Raw genomic sequence first — 21046 nt, 5'->3', positions numbered from 1 at the left:
CTGCAGGAATGTAACACAACGAATCCACTGACTGCCCACCTGGATAGCTGGTCCTCAACTCTTCTAAACCCCTTCAATTTTCTTTTAAAGCTGTCTACATTTTCTTAGCTGCTTCAAATTTCTTTTAAAGCTGCCTAGACATCTATAAAGTCCTTGTTTATTGGATTTGAGTGTAGAAATTGAAACTACATATAAATTAAACTATTAATAAAAGATCTTTTCTAACGGAGCTGTTTGTTAACCTTTTAAAACACAATCAGCATGTTTCTGCTCAGTTTTGTGCTAGTTAAATCCAGCATGAAAAAATTAAATCCAGAATATTGCTAAAACCAACAGAAAGTTTGGTCCGGATAAAGGTCCAGTCCACGTTCCCCACACATAAATACAGAAGGTTTCTCAAACAATGTTGAGTAGCGTTGGGAATTTTCCCTCTGCAGGAAGTTTCAGCACTAGGTTCTTCTATTCTGTGTCACCTGCAAGTGACGCTCAGCACATCTGTTCCTCCTTGGTTGAAATTCGGCCCTCCACATCTTGGTGCGACGGCCCGCTGGGTCACGGCAGCTCCGGTGCGGTGTCTGCTGCGCAGCGGAACCCCAGGTTGGAAGCGGAGCTGTCGGGAGTGTTTTGACTACGGGCTGCACAGCGATACCTGTAGCAGTAAGACTGGAGAGCAAGAGGGGGAAAGGTGAACTTCAGAGCGTATCACACCTTGTGCTTCCTCAGGCAAGAGCTTGTTAGATTAATATAGCAAAACATTTCAAATGCTGTTGGACAGATCAATATCACTGTGTCAGAAATAAGGGAAATCTCACTGTATGCAGAGACCAGTTGGCAGCTGATACATAAAGTAGTTTCAATGGCAAAGTGTCTGATAACGTGAGTGTCAACTAATAACATATCCTGCTCTGAGCAAAAGCTCAAATGACCTTTCTGCTGCTGCTCAGCAGAGCAGAGAGCAGCTCAGCACATTGACCTGTGTATCAGGATACAGAGGAATGACTGGAAACAGGTACTGGCACTGGCAAGAAAACATTTCACTGAATGAGATGCAACAAGAAGAAATAACTGGAGACAAACTCCTTCCCAGTATTCCTCTGGCAGGCACACTAGGGATGTTTATAGTCCATATATATTCTGGACTGGTGACTAGAAAAAACATTTACATTTAAAATTAAGCCACTGATAAAAATGGTTTAACTGCATTTCAGATATTCCTGGCAGACAACTTTGAACACTGTCCAATTTAGACCAATTTAGATCAAAAATGCCATTTTAAAATATTCAGAAAAGTATTGCTGCAGGGTGCTTTGAACAAGTGATTTTAAGAGAGGCTGTTAACTTGTACACAACCAAATGAATCTAAACAGGACAAGGTCAGACATCCTTACGGCAAGGTACAGACACTGGTCTATACCATGTTTTGTACATTCCCTGGCTATACAGAGCTGGCCACTTCTCAGTGCACGTCAATATGCTTCCACTCCTTGAAAAAATGAAAAAAACCTGTGCTATTCACAGTGCTACAGATTCTCATTTACCTGATGTTAGGAATAGTGGTTTCCAAACTGCAGAACTGACGAGTTTAATGAGTTTGCTACATTAAGTGAGACCTACAGAAGCAGTTACCCATCACAATGCAGAAGGCAGACAGTTACACAGTTAATTTCACTAATGAAGCACTGCGGTAGCAGACTGTGCATTTATGTGGCAACTCCAGTACAACCCACCCAGGTTCTGCCCCAAATGATCCAGCTTGGGCTTTTTGTTCCTGTCCTCCAGCTACAGGCTTCTGGCCTCTGACAGAAGAACACTGGTTCTATTCAGGCTGGTTCAGCTGCACGTACTCAGGCTCTGAACCAGACTTCTCAAACAGATGAGTTAAAAAGCAAACACTTTTTCTTTACTCACGTGTGTCCCCCCTACTTTTCTTTTTTGAGGGGGTATGAGGGCCAGGCAGGGGAAAGGGCAGTTTTTCTCCTTTAAATCCTTCATGGTTTGGCCACAGCTACTCAAACAATTGAATTTGTACAACTATGAGTGATGACAACTTAAACGGGTTCCGTTATCTAGAGAACAGCCCTGTGAAGCACAGCATCGCCATCCCCCTGGGGCAGCAGGTCACCCCTGCAGTTAACAGCATCCTTATCTAAGGAGACTCCTCTCCCAGCGCAGAGCCCCAGAGCAGCTCTTGCCCTCCAAGCAGCACACGCTGCTGCTCCTGCACTGCAGAAACTCACCCTCAGGGATAGCATTTAGAAGCTGGACTGTTTTGAAAATAAAAACAGCTGGTAAGCGTGCATGTAAAAAGGTGAGGAGTTCAAGCTTTAGTAGAACGGATTCATCCAAATAGATTTTTAGGCACCTAATAAAGAGCCCTTGTACTAAGAGTATTCAGTGGGGTTTTTTTGTCTCAATACACAGCCTAGTTTCATCACCTACAAAAAAAGACTAGAACAGACTAGAATCTTCACAAGCCTTTAAAATGGGTCACATTATTCATCACTGAAGAAGAGTCTATTCTAGTGTTAATTTAATCAAAACTGCTAATTAACATCTGACATGGATTTCACCTAAGAACAAAATCAGTGTAGGAAATGGGATCTCACCACAGAGAATTTAATCTAGTTATGAGAATGATTTGCCAGCTGCAGGCTTTGAGAGGGAAAAGAACAGGACAGCTTTAATGAAAAAGGAGATGTACAATGAGCATTTTTTTCAGCACTGATGAACAGAGTTTAAAACATGATTTATGTCATGAGCAGCTATTGCTTTGTGGTGGTATCCAGACTTATCAGAAAGAATTTCAAGACTGCTGTCGACTAAGCTGAAACATTCATCTCCCAGCAATCTTTCTGCAAAGACCTGTTATCCTTTCTGGATCAAGAGTCATTCTAAAACTAAAAAAAGTCACATCCATACTTTCTACTCTTACAAGTATTACTCATACTGTAATTAAAATAGCATTAGAGGCATAAATCAAAATTTTAACATCTAAAAAAACCCCCATAGTGGGGTAAAGCACTTTGTTTCGTTCAATTCCAAGCTAATCAAAAAGAATTCCTTATGGCCATCAGGTATCACTCTCCCTTAAATTGCATGAAACCCCTGAAGAAGCATCCGGGCTGCCAGGAAACTCTGTCAGAAGATCATTTCATTGTCAAGTCAGGCACTTTCAGAGGAAAGATCAATATGAAAACACCACAGGCCTTTTCACATTACCTTATGGCACATGTAGGATCCACCCTTCTTCACTTTGTCCGTCCCCGATGAAGGTCCTTTCTGGGGAGGAGAGGACGCTGATCAGTATTCAAGGAACAACTGCCAGTTACAGGGTAAAGGTAAAAAGCTGCAATAGGGAGATGGATGAGGAACAGCCATAAATATTCAAAGTAAACAAATTTCAGCTGTCTTCTCTCTGAACCAGAAAGCTTGAAATAATTATGTTGTAAAAGACTTGCAGACAGGTGAGAGTAATTGTTCTCACTCCCCACTGCTGCAAATATTTGACATCTGAGTTGCTGCCCATGAGCCCCTCATGCTTTGTTTCTATAAAGCACCTAATAATACACTGTAAAAAGCACAGTGGCAATCATTAGAGAGGAAGGATCTTTGAGAACAGATCAGTTGCTGTAGTTTCAGACGTTTCCTAATAAGAGATCTGGAATTTCACACACTGGCCTGCATATGTGCTGAATCTGTGATTCTCAGTTCCACTGCCATGAAGCAAACACACAGAAACCCATGAGCCTCCAGAAGGAATACAGAGAATTTCCACTGTTCTAAACACAGTTATGCTCTTTGGTGGCCAGTTGCAATGAGGGCTGTAATGCCCAGTGTTTGGTGCTACTTCTCTTACCAAAATCCAGCCTGAAACCCCAATTTGTGAGCATGCAAGACATTCTGTACCATCTCCCAGTCACTAGGCGCTAAATTGGTTAGCATGTGGGATCATGACAGCTAAAGAGGTCTGCAGAAAGCACTGCACTTAACGAGCAACAATTCTGTAATTGCGTGTACATTTGCAGCGTAACATGATTTATTTGAAGTGCTTCTGAAATTGGCCCTAAAATTGATTTAACAAGGTTATTTCACTCTTTTTGTTCAATTTCCACTCCAAAGGACAGCCTAATAGTTCAAGAAGAAAGCTGGGCTTCCGTGGTAACGCACTCTTGCTTGCTTTGATGCATATTTATTGCGTAAGTGAGCAATTCTCCCCCTTCATTCCTCTTAGCTGTGAAAGTTACTGCTGTGCTCATCTAACATTTAGAGACTACTGCTATACTTCATGTTTCCACTGTCGATACCAAATATTCTTACGTGCTTTCTACATTCCATGTGCATTAAGAAACTACTTTTAGGAAGGAGTGAATATCTGCCTTGTAGAAGTGACAAAATAGGATGAAGAAAGTAAATTGTTTAATCAGTTAACCAGCAAGCCTTGCCTAGAAGTTAGTATGGCCACTGAGAATCCTCTCAAAGTTGTAAGATTTGCATGTGTTTCTATTTCTGTACATGTTACACTAGCATGCAATAGAAATGTTTTCTCACATACAATCCTCCAATAAAGAATCTTTCACTTAACTCAAGGTACAAGCTGCTGTTTCTTCACTGGTCAGTAAGGTGTATAAATCAAGTCTGTATTTCTAGACAAAACCTTATGAGAAGAATTTGTGGAATACAGGAAGAAAGAGCCATCCCTGCATTTTCTGCTAAGACCATTACCTTAGTAAATAAATACAGGTTACAAGAACATCATCAGCCCAGTGTTTAGCAGTTAGGAAAAAATAAGTCATTCCTACAGAGTATGTAAATGATACAAAGTAGTACCATTTTAAAAGTGCCATAATAGCTTAAAAACAGACAACTGCTAAAACAGAAATTCTGCCAGTGATTTTGTCTCCTCCTGTCCAGCAGCAAGCCATTCATCCTGGAGATGTCCAAAGGGTGCTGTGCTTTCTGTAAAGCCTTAAGGACAAGACCTTGACCAATATAAATGCAGTCACCAAAGAAAAATTTCACTTCTGTAGTATCTCCTGAATCCAGGAATAATTTCCCTTTAGGGAGCAGGTTCCTAAAGAGAGGATTTCACAAGGAATGACTCCTCTCCAGCTTTTCTCAGTGACCACCAGTGCGGTTACATCTGGTTACCTCCCTGTCCTAACCTGTATCAAGGGAAATAGTTCTCTCTCCCTCAGAGGTGAAGTTCCAGACAATTCAATGCAAGACCAGTATTTGCAACAACTAATATAAACCACAAGGACTGTCAGAAAACCATGGAATTTGATGCTAGTGCTACAGAAGCTACTGACTGTATCTGAGCCTGACTGATTTGCGAGTGTTCATAGCAAAAGCTCACCATACTGAAACTACAGCAGCTTCACATTTATTGCAACATTTTTTATGAGCTACATAAAAAAAAATAATTTGGCCTACTACTGCATTTAATACTCTACAAATAGTGAAGGGAAAACACACTTGGAGGCGTCTGCTCATTTCTGAGCTGGGGGCTCCTCCACAGGACAGGCTTACACCACTTCCAAGGTCTCTGGAAACTGCCTTCGCCTTCACAAAGCTTTCATGTCAATGCACTGAGCCCCACTCTAGGATAAGCCACTAACAAGCGCAATGAAACCATCTGTTATTCTCATTTTAAGGGAAGCCAGGGTAGAGCCAGCCAGGATAAAACTGACCTAAAAAAAGCTACGTGAGAACAAGACAAAACAGAAAACAATGGAGCTGTTGAGCAGGATTTCCCTTTAAAAACTGTAATGCAAACACAGAGCAGCAATATTTGCTATTAGCTACAAAGTAACATTTATAAACTACAAAGAGCATGCTAATTTCGGATTGAAAGGTTTACTGTCCAGCCATAAGACTATTGTATGGTTTCAGCAATTATACAGGGATAATATATACTGAAGAAGCATGTGAATCAAACAAAGTGGTAATTGCATAAACTCTTCTAATTAGTTACAAATATCCTTTGCCAGGCAACAAATGAGCAAAGCTTATTTGCTAACAACAAGTTAAATTGAAATCTCCCAGCCTCTGAATCAGGATTACATCACTGAAATGCTTTATCACCTGAAAAATCCGATGTAGTGTTCTCCAGTAATCTATTCTATTACAAAACAATTTTAAATCACTGCAGTTTACTGTAAAACTAGTGGCAAATTTCTTGGAAAAGCAACAAAGCATGACACATTAGTTGGAGAAACAATCACTGCCTGTTTGACATCTCTCTATGAGCTATGTTTAATTCTCTCGCTGTTGATATTTCCCTGTCTTGCTCTGCAGTTTAGCAAAGGAAAGCAAAGTTGGGAGAACAAGATTTCCCAGCTACACATATATGTACAAAATCAAATGTGCAGGTAACTGTATGCAAGAGACTGACTAGAATGATACCTTTCTCTGCTCGTGACTACACTCAAATTAAGGGTGGTTAACAAAGAACCACAGAACCCCCAAAGGTAGGGCACAGTGAGTTCAGTTCTCCTACCTAGTGTGAAAAATCCAGCTCTCAAAAACTCTCTCTCATTTGAAGGCTATTGCGAAGTTACAATTAGCACACAACACTGAACATAGTGGGCAGTGATTAGGCTGTCACTCGGTACGTAGCCCAGCTTCTCCATAAAAGGCACCACATCCCACCAGGGTGCCCAGCAAAGCCACGTGGGCTGATCTGAAAGCAACTAAAACAAAGTGAAAAAGACATTCTTACTCCAGACTGATGAGCATCCTCATCACCAATTACATTGGTTTGTACTCTTGCATCACAGGTTTGCCTGCCCGATAAGAACACGGTGTTGGAAGCAAGTGTTGCATTTCCTTTCTCTAATGGTTTGCTCTTCCATCCTGTGCGAGCCCCTGCTCAGCACCAGACAATTTGTCAGCGTTCCAGCAGCCAAGGGCTGTATCTGCATCCATTTCCTTCCAGAGCTCTTCAGTGCAGCTCCCAGTAGTTCACAGCTCAGCCACTGTGGTAAAGCTCAGGACAAGCAGCTGTCCTTCCCCTGTACTGCCTCATGTCTTTGTTTTGTAATCCTTTTGCTACCCCGGCCTTGTTGAAGAAACCTCAAATGTGTCACATGCAGGAAGAAGCCACCTGGGCTCTATTTCCTTAGCATATGAAGTTGAACAATTTTGTCTGGGTAGGTAGAAAGGTGTTGCAGCTCATTGGTCTACCTGTAGCCTGAACTATCTGTGTTATCCAAAACAAAAACCCTTTATCTCAGTTTGGAACTGGGAACGGAAGCAGCAAAGGAGACAAAGTGGAATAAGAGATCTCAATTTCTTGGAAGATGTTGAGATCTAGATAGCCCTTGCCAGGGACACCCCTTCTGAGGCTGTACACTCAAGTCCCATCCAATGCTTTTCTGACCAGAGTCCTTTCCTCTAGGTGGTCTTTCTCCTACTGACACCACTTGCTTAAACTTCATCTCACTTTGCAAAGAACCTTAGCAGTCCTTACATCTGCAGATACAGAAATGCAGAATCATTCATGTCTCAGCACTGGCTGCTTCACAAGTACTGCGACAAAAACAAAACAAACAAAACAAAAAATCCACACACAACAAACCCAGAACAACCACCAAACCCCAAAACACATCACTGCTTTATCTTCCACAGAACTACACAGACTTCAGATATGTCCTGAAGAGCCGAGATCCCCCAATCAATAGTTTTGCTAGAATAACGCATGCATTTAACACACTCGGTAAAGTTAGAGTGCACAACCACTATCTGGCTTTGGGCAGACAATGTTACAGCTCAATATCACACATTTCTTACAATTAAAAAAAAAAAAAGACAAAGTCTGTTGTTAGTATTTGCTCATGCTTATATCGTCCTTATAGATAAAAGAAACCTGCTTTGATTGTGCTTACCCATAATAAAAACTAATCAGAGCATGGCAATTAAGGTCACATTTGACTGAAACAAGCAATTCTTTGTTCCATCAAACAATACTGGTTTATGCCATTATCTGGTGAAGTGCACCACCTGGTACTGAAGTGGAAGGGCATTTGCTGTCCATATGTAAAGAGCCAGAGCTCTCCAGACTTTGATCCCAGATTTAAAGTACAGACTTTTCTGTATATTGGCAAGTTTATTTTGCAGTATAGTGTTGTAACAGACATATTATAGTCTGACTGCATAATTACAAGTGCTTGTGCATTCAACTACTAAAGCTTGTAGGCAGGATTAATCTTTAAAGAGTTATTAAAATATGTCATAGAAGCTTTTTTTTAAATAAAAAGTTTTATTTCTTTCATTACATCAAACAAATGCTTTCTGAAGTTGCATCATAATTTCCTATGCACAGCCAGCTACACAGCCACCCTGTGCTACATCAGTTCTCAAACAAGAACTGCAGGTCATAAGAAACTACGCACTGTATACAAAATAATCTGAGCCAGAAGTCACCAGAATTAAAAAGGCCCCATAAAGGGATTGTAGTTTGACTGATTGCACACACACACTTGCCTACTGCCTGCCAAATGATCATTTACATTTTTCAAACAACAAGAAAAATCTGGTGCTTCCTAGTCCCGCCCTTGTGCACCAACTAGTAGCTGCAAGATGTACTAAAGAACCATTTTTTGTGAGTTTGTCTGCTTGGTTTTTTGGCTTCAATACTTACCTGCACAGGTCCTATACCTGGCAAAGAACAGGAGGAACATTGTTTGTTCCATGTTAGAGCATAAATCTAATCACTTCCAGAGTAGTAAACAACTTGCAAAGCACTTTCAGGTGTCCCAGTTTTCTTTTGCTCTTGGTAATTATTTGTGAACACAAGATGATCAATTACAAAAAAATAAAGAATCTGTGTGTAAAATTCCATATGTTCTCTGTAACCAATCCACAGCATGCCCCAAATCTCTCCAGTACTAGAAAATTGCTTTGAAGATTTCAGATGTTAAACTAAATATGTTAAAAAACTTTCACTAAGCTCTGACCCTCTAGAAGAATTCCTAGTCTTTTAGGCAGAAAGAACACAACCTACATATAGGTTACACTGACTTGTACTCTGGAGAGGCTTAAGAGATTGGCTCTGATAGATATGATGCTAATCATTTTTAATGTCTCAGAAGATACTGCAGCCTGGCTATTTTGGGACACCTTTTCCCATTATGAAATTCAGTTTCCTTATCCATTTAATCAGAAAAACCCTTTGGAATTCACTTTGAAGTGCTCTGCCTCTGACACTAGATTCTGACAATTAGTCAAAAGCATCATTGTTAACACCTAATTTTTAAATACTTTCTGAAGCATCTGCAAAATGTTTATGTCAAATTTAAAAACCTAAGTGAACTCATAGCCACTTAAGCTTCACAGAGAGAAAAATTCCTATGACATTTGTTTCTCCCCATCACCTTATTTCAACACCAAAGCACTGTGCATTGACCTTATAAACACAACAGCATCTCTTTTACATAAGTCATTCTAATGAAGGTGCATCATACCACAGTAGCTGTAGTTCAGCAAAATATTTAAGTCTAGCTAGCTGGATTTTGTGCAACTTGGAGAAGCTGGCAAGGCTGACACAAGCAGAGAAATTATTTTTGTTTTTAAACCAAAACAAGAAGTTAACTAGCACCAATGGCAAGGAATGGATTAGCTGAAAGCTATAGCTTAGATGAAGAGTCCTGGATTATTTCTGTTATTGCCACAGTAACTTCCATATAAATTAGTCTTTAAATGCCTTTCACTTACTATAGCCAGTCAACTTATGTGAAAAAAGCTCTAAGACCTTGCCAGTGATAGCTAAATAAAGAAATAATGCACATCGCCTTGTGCTAACCTACAAACAAGACCAAACAAAATACTCTAAAACATATCTAGAGTATAGACCCAAGACATGTGACTTAAGTTCTACATATAGACAGCATCAGAAGTGTTTCTATTCTCCGGACTTGGCGTAGTTGTTCTATGTTTCCCAACATCACCACTTCTTGCACACAACTTCTACAGAGCCAGGCCCTTCTCCCTGCCCCGGAGATCTGTTCCACCAGGAGCCCAACCTGACGCAGGTGTCAGACAAAGACATGAACAAGAACAGGGACAGTGGCAACGTGCTACCAACTGCCAGCCCTGTGTTCTTTCCCAGGGACACAGACGCTGTTTGTCTCTGCAAGGGGTGGGTGGGCGAGGGGCCCTTTTCTCCTGCCCCAGTTAAGGCAGCACAGGCAGATCATTGTACTTGGGTTCCAGGTACTGAGGTGAAGCTTCAGTAGTGAGAAGGGTTAAGCAGGAGTTTCTCTGGTACAAATCTGTGACCACAGAGTCTGGAAAGGAAAGCTCAGCCTTGCTCTCTCTTCTCCTACCCTGACTTACGAGGTTGAAATCAAATCAATAATTTACCCTGATATGGCAAAGTTTGCTAGTTTTATTGTGCTTCACTTTCATCTAAATTTACAGTCTGCTAACTACTCAAGACTTCATCTTTAGAAATGTTGCTCTTAAACCAGCCTTGTTTCCATTCATAAGATACAGAAAAAAATTATCCTTAATTGCATATACAAAACTCACCAGAATAGAAACAGAATAGCAAGACAGCAGATATTTCTTTCCTAATCAATCAGTATGCAAATAGGAAAAAAAACCACTAAAGAATCAGTCTGAATGCTGAGTCTAAGTTCTATTTATACATTTCAGCTGTATATATTATCAAGCCATGAGTCAATGTTGGAAAAAGACAGGTGTGTTTATATATTCAAGAGACAATTAATGCAATATTGCTTTCCATTATTACTTAATTACAGAAACTGGTAGAAAACTTTGACTACTGTGAAATATTCAATTCACATATGTGTTATTTGTGCAATATGCGAAGAAAGTAGGTGGAGATACAACACAGCCCAGGTCCCAAAGGAAAAGGGGTTCTTTAGCCATTGCTAGACCACTAAGACTGAATACCAACAAAAATCAGAGATTAGTCCATCCTATTTTAAATCAAACAAGGCCAAAAAAGCTACAGTCTGAGGCATTTCAGTTACTTAGGAAGATGCATGCAGTGCATTGTCTGACGCGACCGAAGCCACTAGAAAGACCTCTGGTATCTTACTGGGATACAAGTAACCTGAGGTTGGTCAATGTGATGGGTATGGGTGAGGAGGTCCCCAGATGCTCCATCGGTGTGATGGAACTGCTAGCACAGATCTAGAGCAATCTAGACCCCAAGATGAGTCCTCCGATTTCTCATGCTTGCAACATTGCCCCAGATGAACAGCAGAATGTCAACCTCTGAAATGTATAGAAGAGCAAAAAAAAGTTTAACAAATCTCTAAAACTATTTCCAGTTACTGACTTCCCAGAAAAGCCTCCAGTTACATCTGGCACTGCAAAGAAAGACCGCACATATCGCAAGAGACCACAGCATGGGGATACTCAAATCCTGCAGAGAGTACCTGCCTGGTGAGGTTTCATCATTTTTTTCATTACAGATAACTGTGTCTGAACAAAACAAGCTCTGTGAGAGCAGAGCAGTGCATTTCTCAGATTTAGTCATCCTGGATGAATGAGAGAAAGGGAGACGTAATGTTAGAACTTGAATCTGCTGAGAGATACTGCATGAGAAATCCCCCCCTAAAAAGCTTACCCTGCAGGACCTCTTTCTCTGCCTACCACACAGAAAAACAAAGATTAACCTCTCAAAGACTAGTAAGCTACTTCTCCCTATAAACTTCAGCCTTATCACATGTTCAGTTTTAAAGAAGCTAGTAGAAGCCACAAAGATAACTCACAATGGTTTGTTTTCTACCTGAAAAAAAAAAAAAAAGTAGTACAGCTTGTAGCAACACAAACAACACTTTAAGTAACTCCACTGCATTGGCAAAATCTTGATGTATATAATATTATGCTGGTTTGGAAGTATGTGCTTGCTAACCAGTTGTGGAGGCCTGTCCAACAAAAAATAAATGCATAAAATTGCACTACAAATTCAGTGTTGATGACTTGTCGCATACCACCTAATTCACCAGAGCACAGCTCATCCCATCTCAGGCACAGCAGAACAGGCAGCTTTCTAACAGCAACCAGACCAGAGTGGCAAGAAGGAAATCTATACTTCATATGATGCCAATAAAATCCTTACAGGGTTGTGAACTTCCTCTGTTGAATGATGAACAGCCCACCAGTCCGCCGTCCATTCCCAGGCATTTCCTACAATGTTGTACAAACCGTATCCATTGGGAGGAAACGCAGTGACCTGTACAAGATATGGAACACAAGTGCCAGTTCTGTAAACAACTCGACGTGAAATACTGGTTTTAGTTCTGAAGATCAGTCTGCTGAAGGTACATTTGTCTTTACTAGTAGCTTCTACCTTCATATCTCAAAAGCAGACACCAAACTAGTAGTGCAGAACTATTATAATTTAAATAAAACATAACATTTAAATAAAACAGAATGAAAGAATTATCACCCTTGGTTTTCTCAGCACCACCATTCCGCTGTGGCACACAGCATCTGCTCAGTGGTTTTGGAGACTGATCCTCCAAAGAGAGGCACTGTTTGACCAACAGACAGAGCTGCACAGAGCATTAGTGACCTCACCTTCACACCCCTGCTTCATTCAAACTTCCAGATTCCCTTTCCCATCGAAGAAAAGCAAGGGTGGCTGTCACCTCCTGCACTTCTCTGCTGATTAAACTTTTTGGACTCACTTTAACTACTGTTTAATAATTCATTCACATCCTTGATTGCCTTTATAATTCCACTCCACTGTTGCCATATCAGACAGACTCAACCTTTCCAAAAATGGAAGTTTCTTTCAAGCTGTTGCATGATTTTTGTGCCTTGTAAACAACTACCCAAAAAATGAGCGTTCCAAAAAAATTGCAGTGCCAGGCAGAAAGTATTTCAGCATCTGACTATAAACTGACTGAAAATGGGGAAAAGAGGTCAATTGGAGAGGAATTAAAAGTTAAAATTGAAGTCATGTTTAGTTTTCAATTAGCTTTTAAAAAGTGTCCCTTGGTAATACTCAAGCCTGCAGTGAATTATAATGTAACTTTAAAAATCTAAAAGTGAAAGAGTACAGGAATGGAGAACAGCCATGGTTCATTGTGTTGAACACAGACTTCAATTTTAGGAATACTTGGTTCATTTCCACATCATCAATTCACTCCAAGATACACTTACGGGTGCAGTTCCTTTGTATCCATCTTCTGCAGTGTTATTAGTTGGGAACACCCCCTGCCAGATATTGGCATAATGTTGACCTTTTGGCTGAAGCTTGTTGCCCCATGGGAAAAGTCTGTTAACAGACGTACAGAAGAACAGCTGTTAAACGTGATACACACACCTCTTTCCTCCCCACCTTACCCTGGATAACTGTATTCCAGTTCCATTTGTACCGACATCCACCAGGTTTTCAAGGAGAGCAAGGGTTCTACAAGGACAAATCGTACATGGAGGAGGGAAAGGCAGCACTGCCCTGTGCAGTACGTAGTCCAGGACACAAGGTGAAAAAGACCTAAATCTGTGATTCACCATGTCTTCCCCTGCTCCCCAAGCCCACAGTCAGGTAACAGGTGGGATCCACTGGCCCTACAGTTTCTGGGCAGTGATGCAGTTACTTACGTCTTCAGTGCTTTTGCAACTCTTTTGGCCTTAGTACTAAGACCTTTCACTTCCTGCAATCACACCCAGCCTGCATCTTGGCATTTTGTCACATCTCCTCCTCTCTTGGGCCCTCCACATGCTCTCCCCATTAGAGTTGAGATTACAATATACTATTTAGATATTTTGGGAAATTTCCTTACCTAAGGAAACTGTTCAGAGTAAGACAGTGTTATATTTACCACAGATGCGCATACTACACAAGACTTTGGGGATAATATAAACCCACACAACTGTGCCTTATCCAGTAAATACCAGTTTTAAACATTTATCAGGCACATATTTAAAACAGGTACCTGTTCTCAAGGCCCCCTCGACAGCTGTATTCCCATTCAGCCTCAGTTGGTAATCGCTTCCCTGCCCAGGTGCAAAATGCTACAGCATCATTCCAGGAAACATGAAGAACTGGATGATCCATTCTGGGGAACAAAATAAATAGGACAATATCATCAGCAGGACTGGGCAATGTCACAGCTATACAGCACAAGCACTTTATGAAGCTCTTTTAAGAGATTCCCACAAAGGACAGTGAGGAAGTTCACAGTTCAGCTACAACTGGACAAGGCATCAGATGACTTTTACAGAAAAGAAACTATTTAAAGAAAGACAACAAGATGCTGGAAGGGAAATGCAGCCAGAGAAAAAACAAGGAAGATAAAAAAATTAACTTCTGTTTATTTTCATCATGCTTTCACATACAGCTCTCTACAGTTAACAAAGGCATTTATGGCTTGTTTCTCATGGTCCCACCTCAGAAACCTGCTGCACCCTGGAGCCAGTGAAGAATTATGGATACACTGGCTTCTGGGGAAACATAGGTGCTCAGAGACCCAAAGGAAGACACCAGAACCTGCAGTATTACTACTCCTTGCTAGACAAGTTTAACAGTATCTTAACAAGAAGTCAGGATTCTCAATAGGAAAATTTACATTGCAATCTAATAGCAAATGCTCTTCACGTCCCTGTGCACTCTTGTCTTTGCTGCAGGTTCTTTCTTTGCTGTCAGTTGCAGGGTTTTTGAGGGAGAGGTGAGATGAGAAAGAGTCCTTACTCCTAGCAACATCATCTTCTGTAGCACCGAATCAAGGAAACAGTAAACTGCAGATATTTAACAGAAAAACTCTTTCTTAGGGTGTTTCAAGCAATCCAGTATACACAAAAGCTTCCATCTTTCCTTTGGTTTGGTTCCAGGATTGCCCTTACAATCCTGGTCTCTTTTTCCAGAAAAAGACAGAAACAATGGCTGTGCTTCTCGTCACAAAGATCCTCCCCATCCAAGCCTCTAATAGACCATAATACTTCAAGCACTGCAAGTACCAGTCCAGAAGACAGATACAGAGGAATTCTTATTCAATTGTCTTTCCTGTCTCATTTTATAAGGCAGCATATGCCTTTAGTGCATTAGGCTACTTCCCCATGGCAAGTTCACTAGCAGTTTTACTAGGTTAGGTTTGTGTCATACTTCTGCAAGACTAGATTTGCATGGCAGGTTTCCAAACCTTATCTGTTCACTGTGACCTAAATTTCTCCCCCTAACAACACCTCCTGATATTATCTCTATTTTTGCCTCAGATAATTCTTTCATTGCCCTTGGAGAACAGACAATGGGCTTGTTACTAACCAGTTCAGCCACCAGATGATTTTATGCTAACATAGCCCTGTCCTTAGAGGACTCAAAAACATGCCAGCATCTACTACATCTAGGCTAGAGAGTCGGACTTGAGTTCAAACAGCAGTTTGGAAACTTCAACTAGTCAATTAAAGAAGCTAGTGCCACCTTCATTGCCACCTGCCTAGCAAAAGGGAAATCACGACAGTTACATCCAGGTAAGCACACAGAAATATACCTAACTGCAATAATGGCTTTTGACACGTGCAAAACAGGGCTAGTTATGCAGTACCCACAAAAAGCAGCAGAGAAAAATGAAGCTTTTTGATTTGCTAGGTATAAAATTCATTGTGCTTCTGAACCGAAAGAGATTGTATAAAGAGGTGGATCAGCAAGTTTCATGCTAGCAAAGCATGGCACTCACTACAGGCTACGAAAAAAAATACAGTTTTCAGATTTTTTTTTACCGCTTCTAGATAACAAGGTCATGACAGGTATTCTGCCATAATCAGCCTACAAACTTGGAATACATTAAAAAGCACAAAACTCTTCAGTCTTCTGCTGCCAGAGAGATAGGCCTGCAAATCCCAGATAGAGGACACACTGCATTCACTCTGAGAATACACACACAGGTAGTGTTTAATGTTCCTCAACAAAATTTGACCTGCACTGATGCTCTGAAGTTGCTGATCCTCTAAAGACCTAATCTGCTTCCCTGCTGATGTATAAATGTGAATAGAAAACACACTGAGGCACATTTCAGTATGGTCTCTTTTTTTCTTGGGTGTAAACTGCTTACAGACCTTTTTGAAATACTACTATGCTGTTGACCAAACAACCACTGCATATCACATGCAACACACTAGAAGATGGGAAAACAGTCACAGAAGCAGCAACAAACAGGTTACTAATTAAAAACCATTTCTTGCGTCTCCATTCCTGGTCCAAGTTTACATGTATATTTACAAGCACTGTGTGTTATAATGGAATGGCCATTGATGGCTTACCTGTTGGAGATATTCGAGTCAGGACCCTCAGGGTGCTTCCAGTTGGCTCCCTTCACAGGCAACCACCAGGGAGCAGCTGCAACCTGCGAAGGGACAAGAATGGCCAGGGAAGAGGACTTAAATTCCCAGCTAAAGGCTATTGTGAAAAACTATGGTGTGACAACAAGCTACAAAGCTTTTCCTCACAACTCACGGCTCTGCCTGCAACCAACTGACCTGTTACCTTCCAAATCATCTCTGAAGAACCAAGATGACTATTTGATCCACATTACAATATTGCCAGACAGGGAATAGCCCAAGGTATGGGAGAGCACAAAGAAAATACCAAACAAAAAACCAAGCCAGAGGGACACCAAGTCCTGAGCATCCTTTTCTGAACTACTGTCCTCTGGCTGCCTCCCCTTCTGCATTTTCTCACCTGCAGGTCTGATACAAGGCACAGTTCATTCTCTTTGAAAGCACACCCTTCAGCACACTACCTGTGGTGGATCAGACTGTCCTTTCAGAAATTCTCAGTTATAGTTCTTCACCTCTGAAAACCTATGCCAAGAACATTCAGATGGTAATGGATGGAAAAGGTCACCTGGAACATTACAGTTTTACTAAATTCTTTTACAAGAGTGTGCCCACAGTACAGTTAAACCAGCAAACCTCCTGCCTGACTTTATTCTGACACATTCAGAAGAGATGATTAAAAAAAAAAAAAAAGGCAGAGAATTTTAATCTCAATTATTTGCTCCCTAGAAACGGTGTTTTGGAATAACTAAAACAAAACCTTGATGACATCCTTTAACTAGGGTCAAAACATGCATCTTGAAACACATTTGCTTTCCAGTTAATTAACTCAGTAAGTGATATTAAATTACTTGCTATCAGTGCTACCAGCTTCCAGAAGGTGGAGACAGAAGAGCCATGGAAGTGAAGCTGTGTTTTTTTTTCCCATAGTTGGTTTGCTGAGTAACATCAAGCAGACAAAATACTCTGCAACAAAACAGACATCATGTACTTCTCTCTAACCAAAAGTCTCAAATTCAGTTCTGAAATACATTCATTAAAGATTTCTTCTATTAAACTCACTTCAAAGATGAGACAGTCAGTGCACAGCATGTTTAACTATGCTATTCTGATTCACATTCACTTAGAAATACTTATCTTAATAACGGGTCCCTTTCAGAAAACTGAAGCAAAAAACCCCACTTACGCTAACCATCAATAGTGGGTTTATGCCAGCAGCTTGAGTGCTTGCTTCCGAAATACTTCTATTACAGAGATAATATCCATAATGAACAAAAATCAAAGTAAATAAGCCTCCAATGCTTCAGAAGTTAAACAACCAACCAGCTGGTTAGTCCTAGACTAGGAGATCCACATGCTCCTCTAATATTGGTCTGTAGAACAACCTCCAGCAACTTCTGCCTTCTTTACTGCCCCTCAGCTTGCTCCACTAAAGAGACAGCAAAGAGAAGTAGATTATTCATTTCTCTTCATCATGCTGCTAAAACAACTTTCTAAAGTGTTATACACACAGGTAGGAATTATGCCCCTTTAACTCACCAAATCCTTCACAGGAAAGTCCAAAAGTAAAAGTCACTGAAAGCTGGTACTCGGGAGACTGAGTGTCAGTCCGGTCACACAATCCTAACAGCAGCTCTTAGAAGGAAGCTGCATTCTTCCACAGTGACGAGCATTTAACATGTAACTACATTTGTGTGAGAGAAAAACATTATCTATGACCAACATAAATTTTAAAGAAAAACTCTGGTCCAAACTATACATCAGATCCTTCATTTCAGTGTTTTAGTAGGAAAGTAAACTGAAGAGCCTAAGAAAGTGTTGCTAATACACAAAGACATAGTAGCTTAAGTATTAAAGTATCTGATCAGTCATCGCTCTAACAGCTCCTGTGACACCTTTTCACTCTGCTCCCATCATCACACACAGCTCTTGCCTACAGCATACATCTGGGTACCTTACCTAAAAGCTCATTAAATCAATAGCAACCCTAGGCTAAAGCTGCAGAGTTGTTGGCTTAAGCTCAGTTGAAAAGCCCCCAGCTCTTGGCGAGCTCTAGGCAGGAGTGCTGGGACCCCCACCACACTGCGGGACTCCTCCAGGCTGCGCAGCCATCCGCACATGGGTTTCTGATGCTCTCTTCCAAAGCCAGAAGAGAAGACGTTGGTGTTAAGTACAAAAGAAATAAAGATGCTCTCAGCAGCTTGCTGATGAATGAGAGGTTCTGTCCATGGCTCTCCATCTAAATGGTACCTTCCAGGAATACCACTAAAGTAATGACATTTCTTAAAGATACAGCTTTCTGATCTCCCTAGCACGACCAACACATAAATCAACAACACCAACCACCTAATTCTGGCTCAGTGTCTAAAATGGCAATAACACCATAAGCGGAGCCGCTACTCTTTTCTAAAAAGCACAAGAAGTAGTTCATCTTTTACCAGTTACTGAGTGTTCAACCCCAAAGATGGGATCTCCATTCAGAGAGATACTACTGCTCAACTCTCATACCACTAAAGCTACAGAATGACCAACTTGCTAAACAGATACTACAGTCAATAGGTTTAAAACTAGTCAGATTTAACCAATTCCTTGTATGCTTCGAGCTTTAACCTTTCATCTATACTCAAGATAGGAGAGAAATACAAAGTTAGAATTTTACAGCTCTTTAGGAAAAATAAGAGAGCCTCAGTACCATTTGCTAAAGGTTCACTGTGGGTCTGAAAGATCACAAGTAAGATTTCATCCTGATAAGTTTCTAAGCACAAAACATTTTTGTAAATTAAACTACTGGGTTTTAGATTAAAAAAAAAAATAAATCTCTGCAGGAGACTGGCAAAGACACTTAAGAAGACTTTAATTTTGGAAAACATTTTTGTTATGCAAAAGAAAAAGCAGATGCTTTCAATCAGAATGGTTTATTTTAAACTGAGAAAAATACAGTCTCTCCGCATGAGAGCACTATGTGTGCACGTCTTCTGTTTCTGGCTCTGCTGAGCCGAACACCAAATGGCTGCCAGTCTTTGCAGAACACCCAGATCTTTGGAGAAGTTACACATATAGTACTAGGACAGGGATAATGGTGATAGACTACATACAGCCTTCAATAATTAATTGGAAACTTATCTAAGCCTGCCACTCAGATCAGTGAGCATGCACCAAGATGCTCCTTCCAATGAGAAAGTCATGCACCTGAAATTTACAGTACTTTCAAAAAACTCCTCAGAAGTCTTTAAAGCTTTTAATTGCTCTAAATCTAATTAGTAGGAGAGCTAATTAGACAGAGATGTTACAACATCACAGTTAATACAGCAAAGCCCTCCCTTGCCACTAATGAGCTTAGTACTTTCATAATGCTCAGCGTTCTCATGCTTCAGTCCCGAAACATGTGTTCTGTAGACTGCCAACAGATTCATTTTGTAAAAATAGCAGCATCTGCTGCTGAGTAGATCTTGAAGAGATACTGAATTAGAGGACAATATCTCCTTCATTTTGATTAACTCTTTACAGCATAGCCTATCGCTTGTAACAGAACTGGTTAAACACAGCTGCCCTGCAAACGTTACACAATCGCCTCCATGTCCAAGGAAATGCAGCCCTTGGAGGCGAGCACATTCCCAAGGCAGAGCGGCTCAGTGCCTGGTTTGGTCTCATACAGCTGAAAACTTGGATTATCCAGCTCTCCGCTCCAGGATTAAACTTCAAGAACTCGCTGTTCTGCTTATCGCAGGCTCATAGTGCTGTGAAGAAATAAGAACATGGTATGATGATACTGGGTAGATATACTAATAGTTAACTTCAACCTACAAGTTTTCCACTCAAATGAAGCCATTTGCAGAACTGAAGGCTGTACTCCCACTATCAGCCTGCATAAAATTCAAAGTTTTAAGTATTCAATTTTCTTTTCAAAGTAGGCTGGGACAACTTTAATTGCTCCATCAACTTGTGGTTTCAAGATTTTTACACTACTTCACAAATATCTTGAAAATTCCTTCCTAAATATACTGAAAAGTGAAAGAAGACTATCAGGAAAGTCAGTTGCATCACCAGCATTACACCCTCACTAGTACTGCAAAATCAGTAGAGGAATACCCTTAAAAACATACCCAAAAAGCACCAAGAAACCCCAGCAATAACAATTAAAACATTTGTATTACTTGTGCACCTAACATGGCACTAGCCATGTTAGAACAAAACAACTCCCCACTTTAGCTCCAAATTACCAAAACCAAACTCAACTGAGTAGCTAACCTTGGCTCTAATTCCATTTCTAACACGAAGCAAATCACTTGAAATAAAAAAGCTGTAGATTTTAACCTTAAGTCAGACCCATAAGCTGATGAGATATTCATGCTGTTGTCCAGACACATAGCACTAAACATCTTTTTTTTTATGCGCTATAGTATTATAAAGCTGTTTTAATGTAGTAAGGCCTGCATACACTAGGTCAAGATAAGCATCTGAAAGAAGCAAAAAGATGATCTGAGTGAAGGTAATCTAAGTCTGGAAAACACTTCAAGAATCTTTTATTAAATGGTGTGTTATTAAAGAAAGATGCGCTCATTTCAGTTTCAGAAGCTGACTTAATAGGTTACCACTTGTTTGATTCAGATTGTGGTAAGCACTAAACTTCTTTTATTTTACAAAAGCATCCTCTTGGCTACAAAAGCAACATATGCATCAGCTGGAAGGAGGGAAGGTATGAAGCATTATCTCTGGGAAATACACCCAGTGGTCTGGTCACTGTCATTGCTAGGACACAAGAAAACAATTAGTTATTCAGTAAATAATGTAC

At 40.5% G+C, this 21046-nt stretch overlaps 1 protein-coding gene across 1 annotated transcript in view; it reads right to left on the bottom strand.

Annotated features, from left to right (window-relative positions):
- Positions 1 to 458: 458 nt before the first annotated feature.
- SUMF1 (sulfatase modifying factor 1) overlaps positions 459 to 21046 on the bottom strand; it is a gene marked incomplete at its 5' end in the record, with an annotated part of 32092 nt that continues 11504 nt past the window's right edge. The window contains 6 exons of the mRNA XM_080350364.1: positions 459 to 663; positions 3220 to 3279; positions 12095 to 12208; positions 13144 to 13258; positions 13920 to 14042; positions 16240 to 16322. Of these exons, the coding sequence (XP_080206490.1) occupies positions 553 to 663; positions 3220 to 3279; positions 12095 to 12208; positions 13144 to 13258; positions 13920 to 14042; positions 16240 to 16322 (606 nt within the window). The 3' untranslated portion in view covers positions 459 to 552. The remainder of the gene's footprint in view (positions 664 to 3219; positions 3280 to 12094; positions 12209 to 13143; positions 13259 to 13919; positions 14043 to 16239; positions 16323 to 21046) is intronic.

This window comes from Nesoenas mayeri, assembly GCF_963082525.1.
Source record: "Nesoenas mayeri genome assembly, chromosome: 10".
NCBI lineage: Eukaryota > Metazoa > Chordata > Aves > Columbiformes > Columbidae > Nesoenas > Nesoenas mayeri.
The sequence above is the reverse complement of the archived record's forward strand: the minus strand, read 5'-3'. Positions and strand labels throughout refer to the sequence as shown.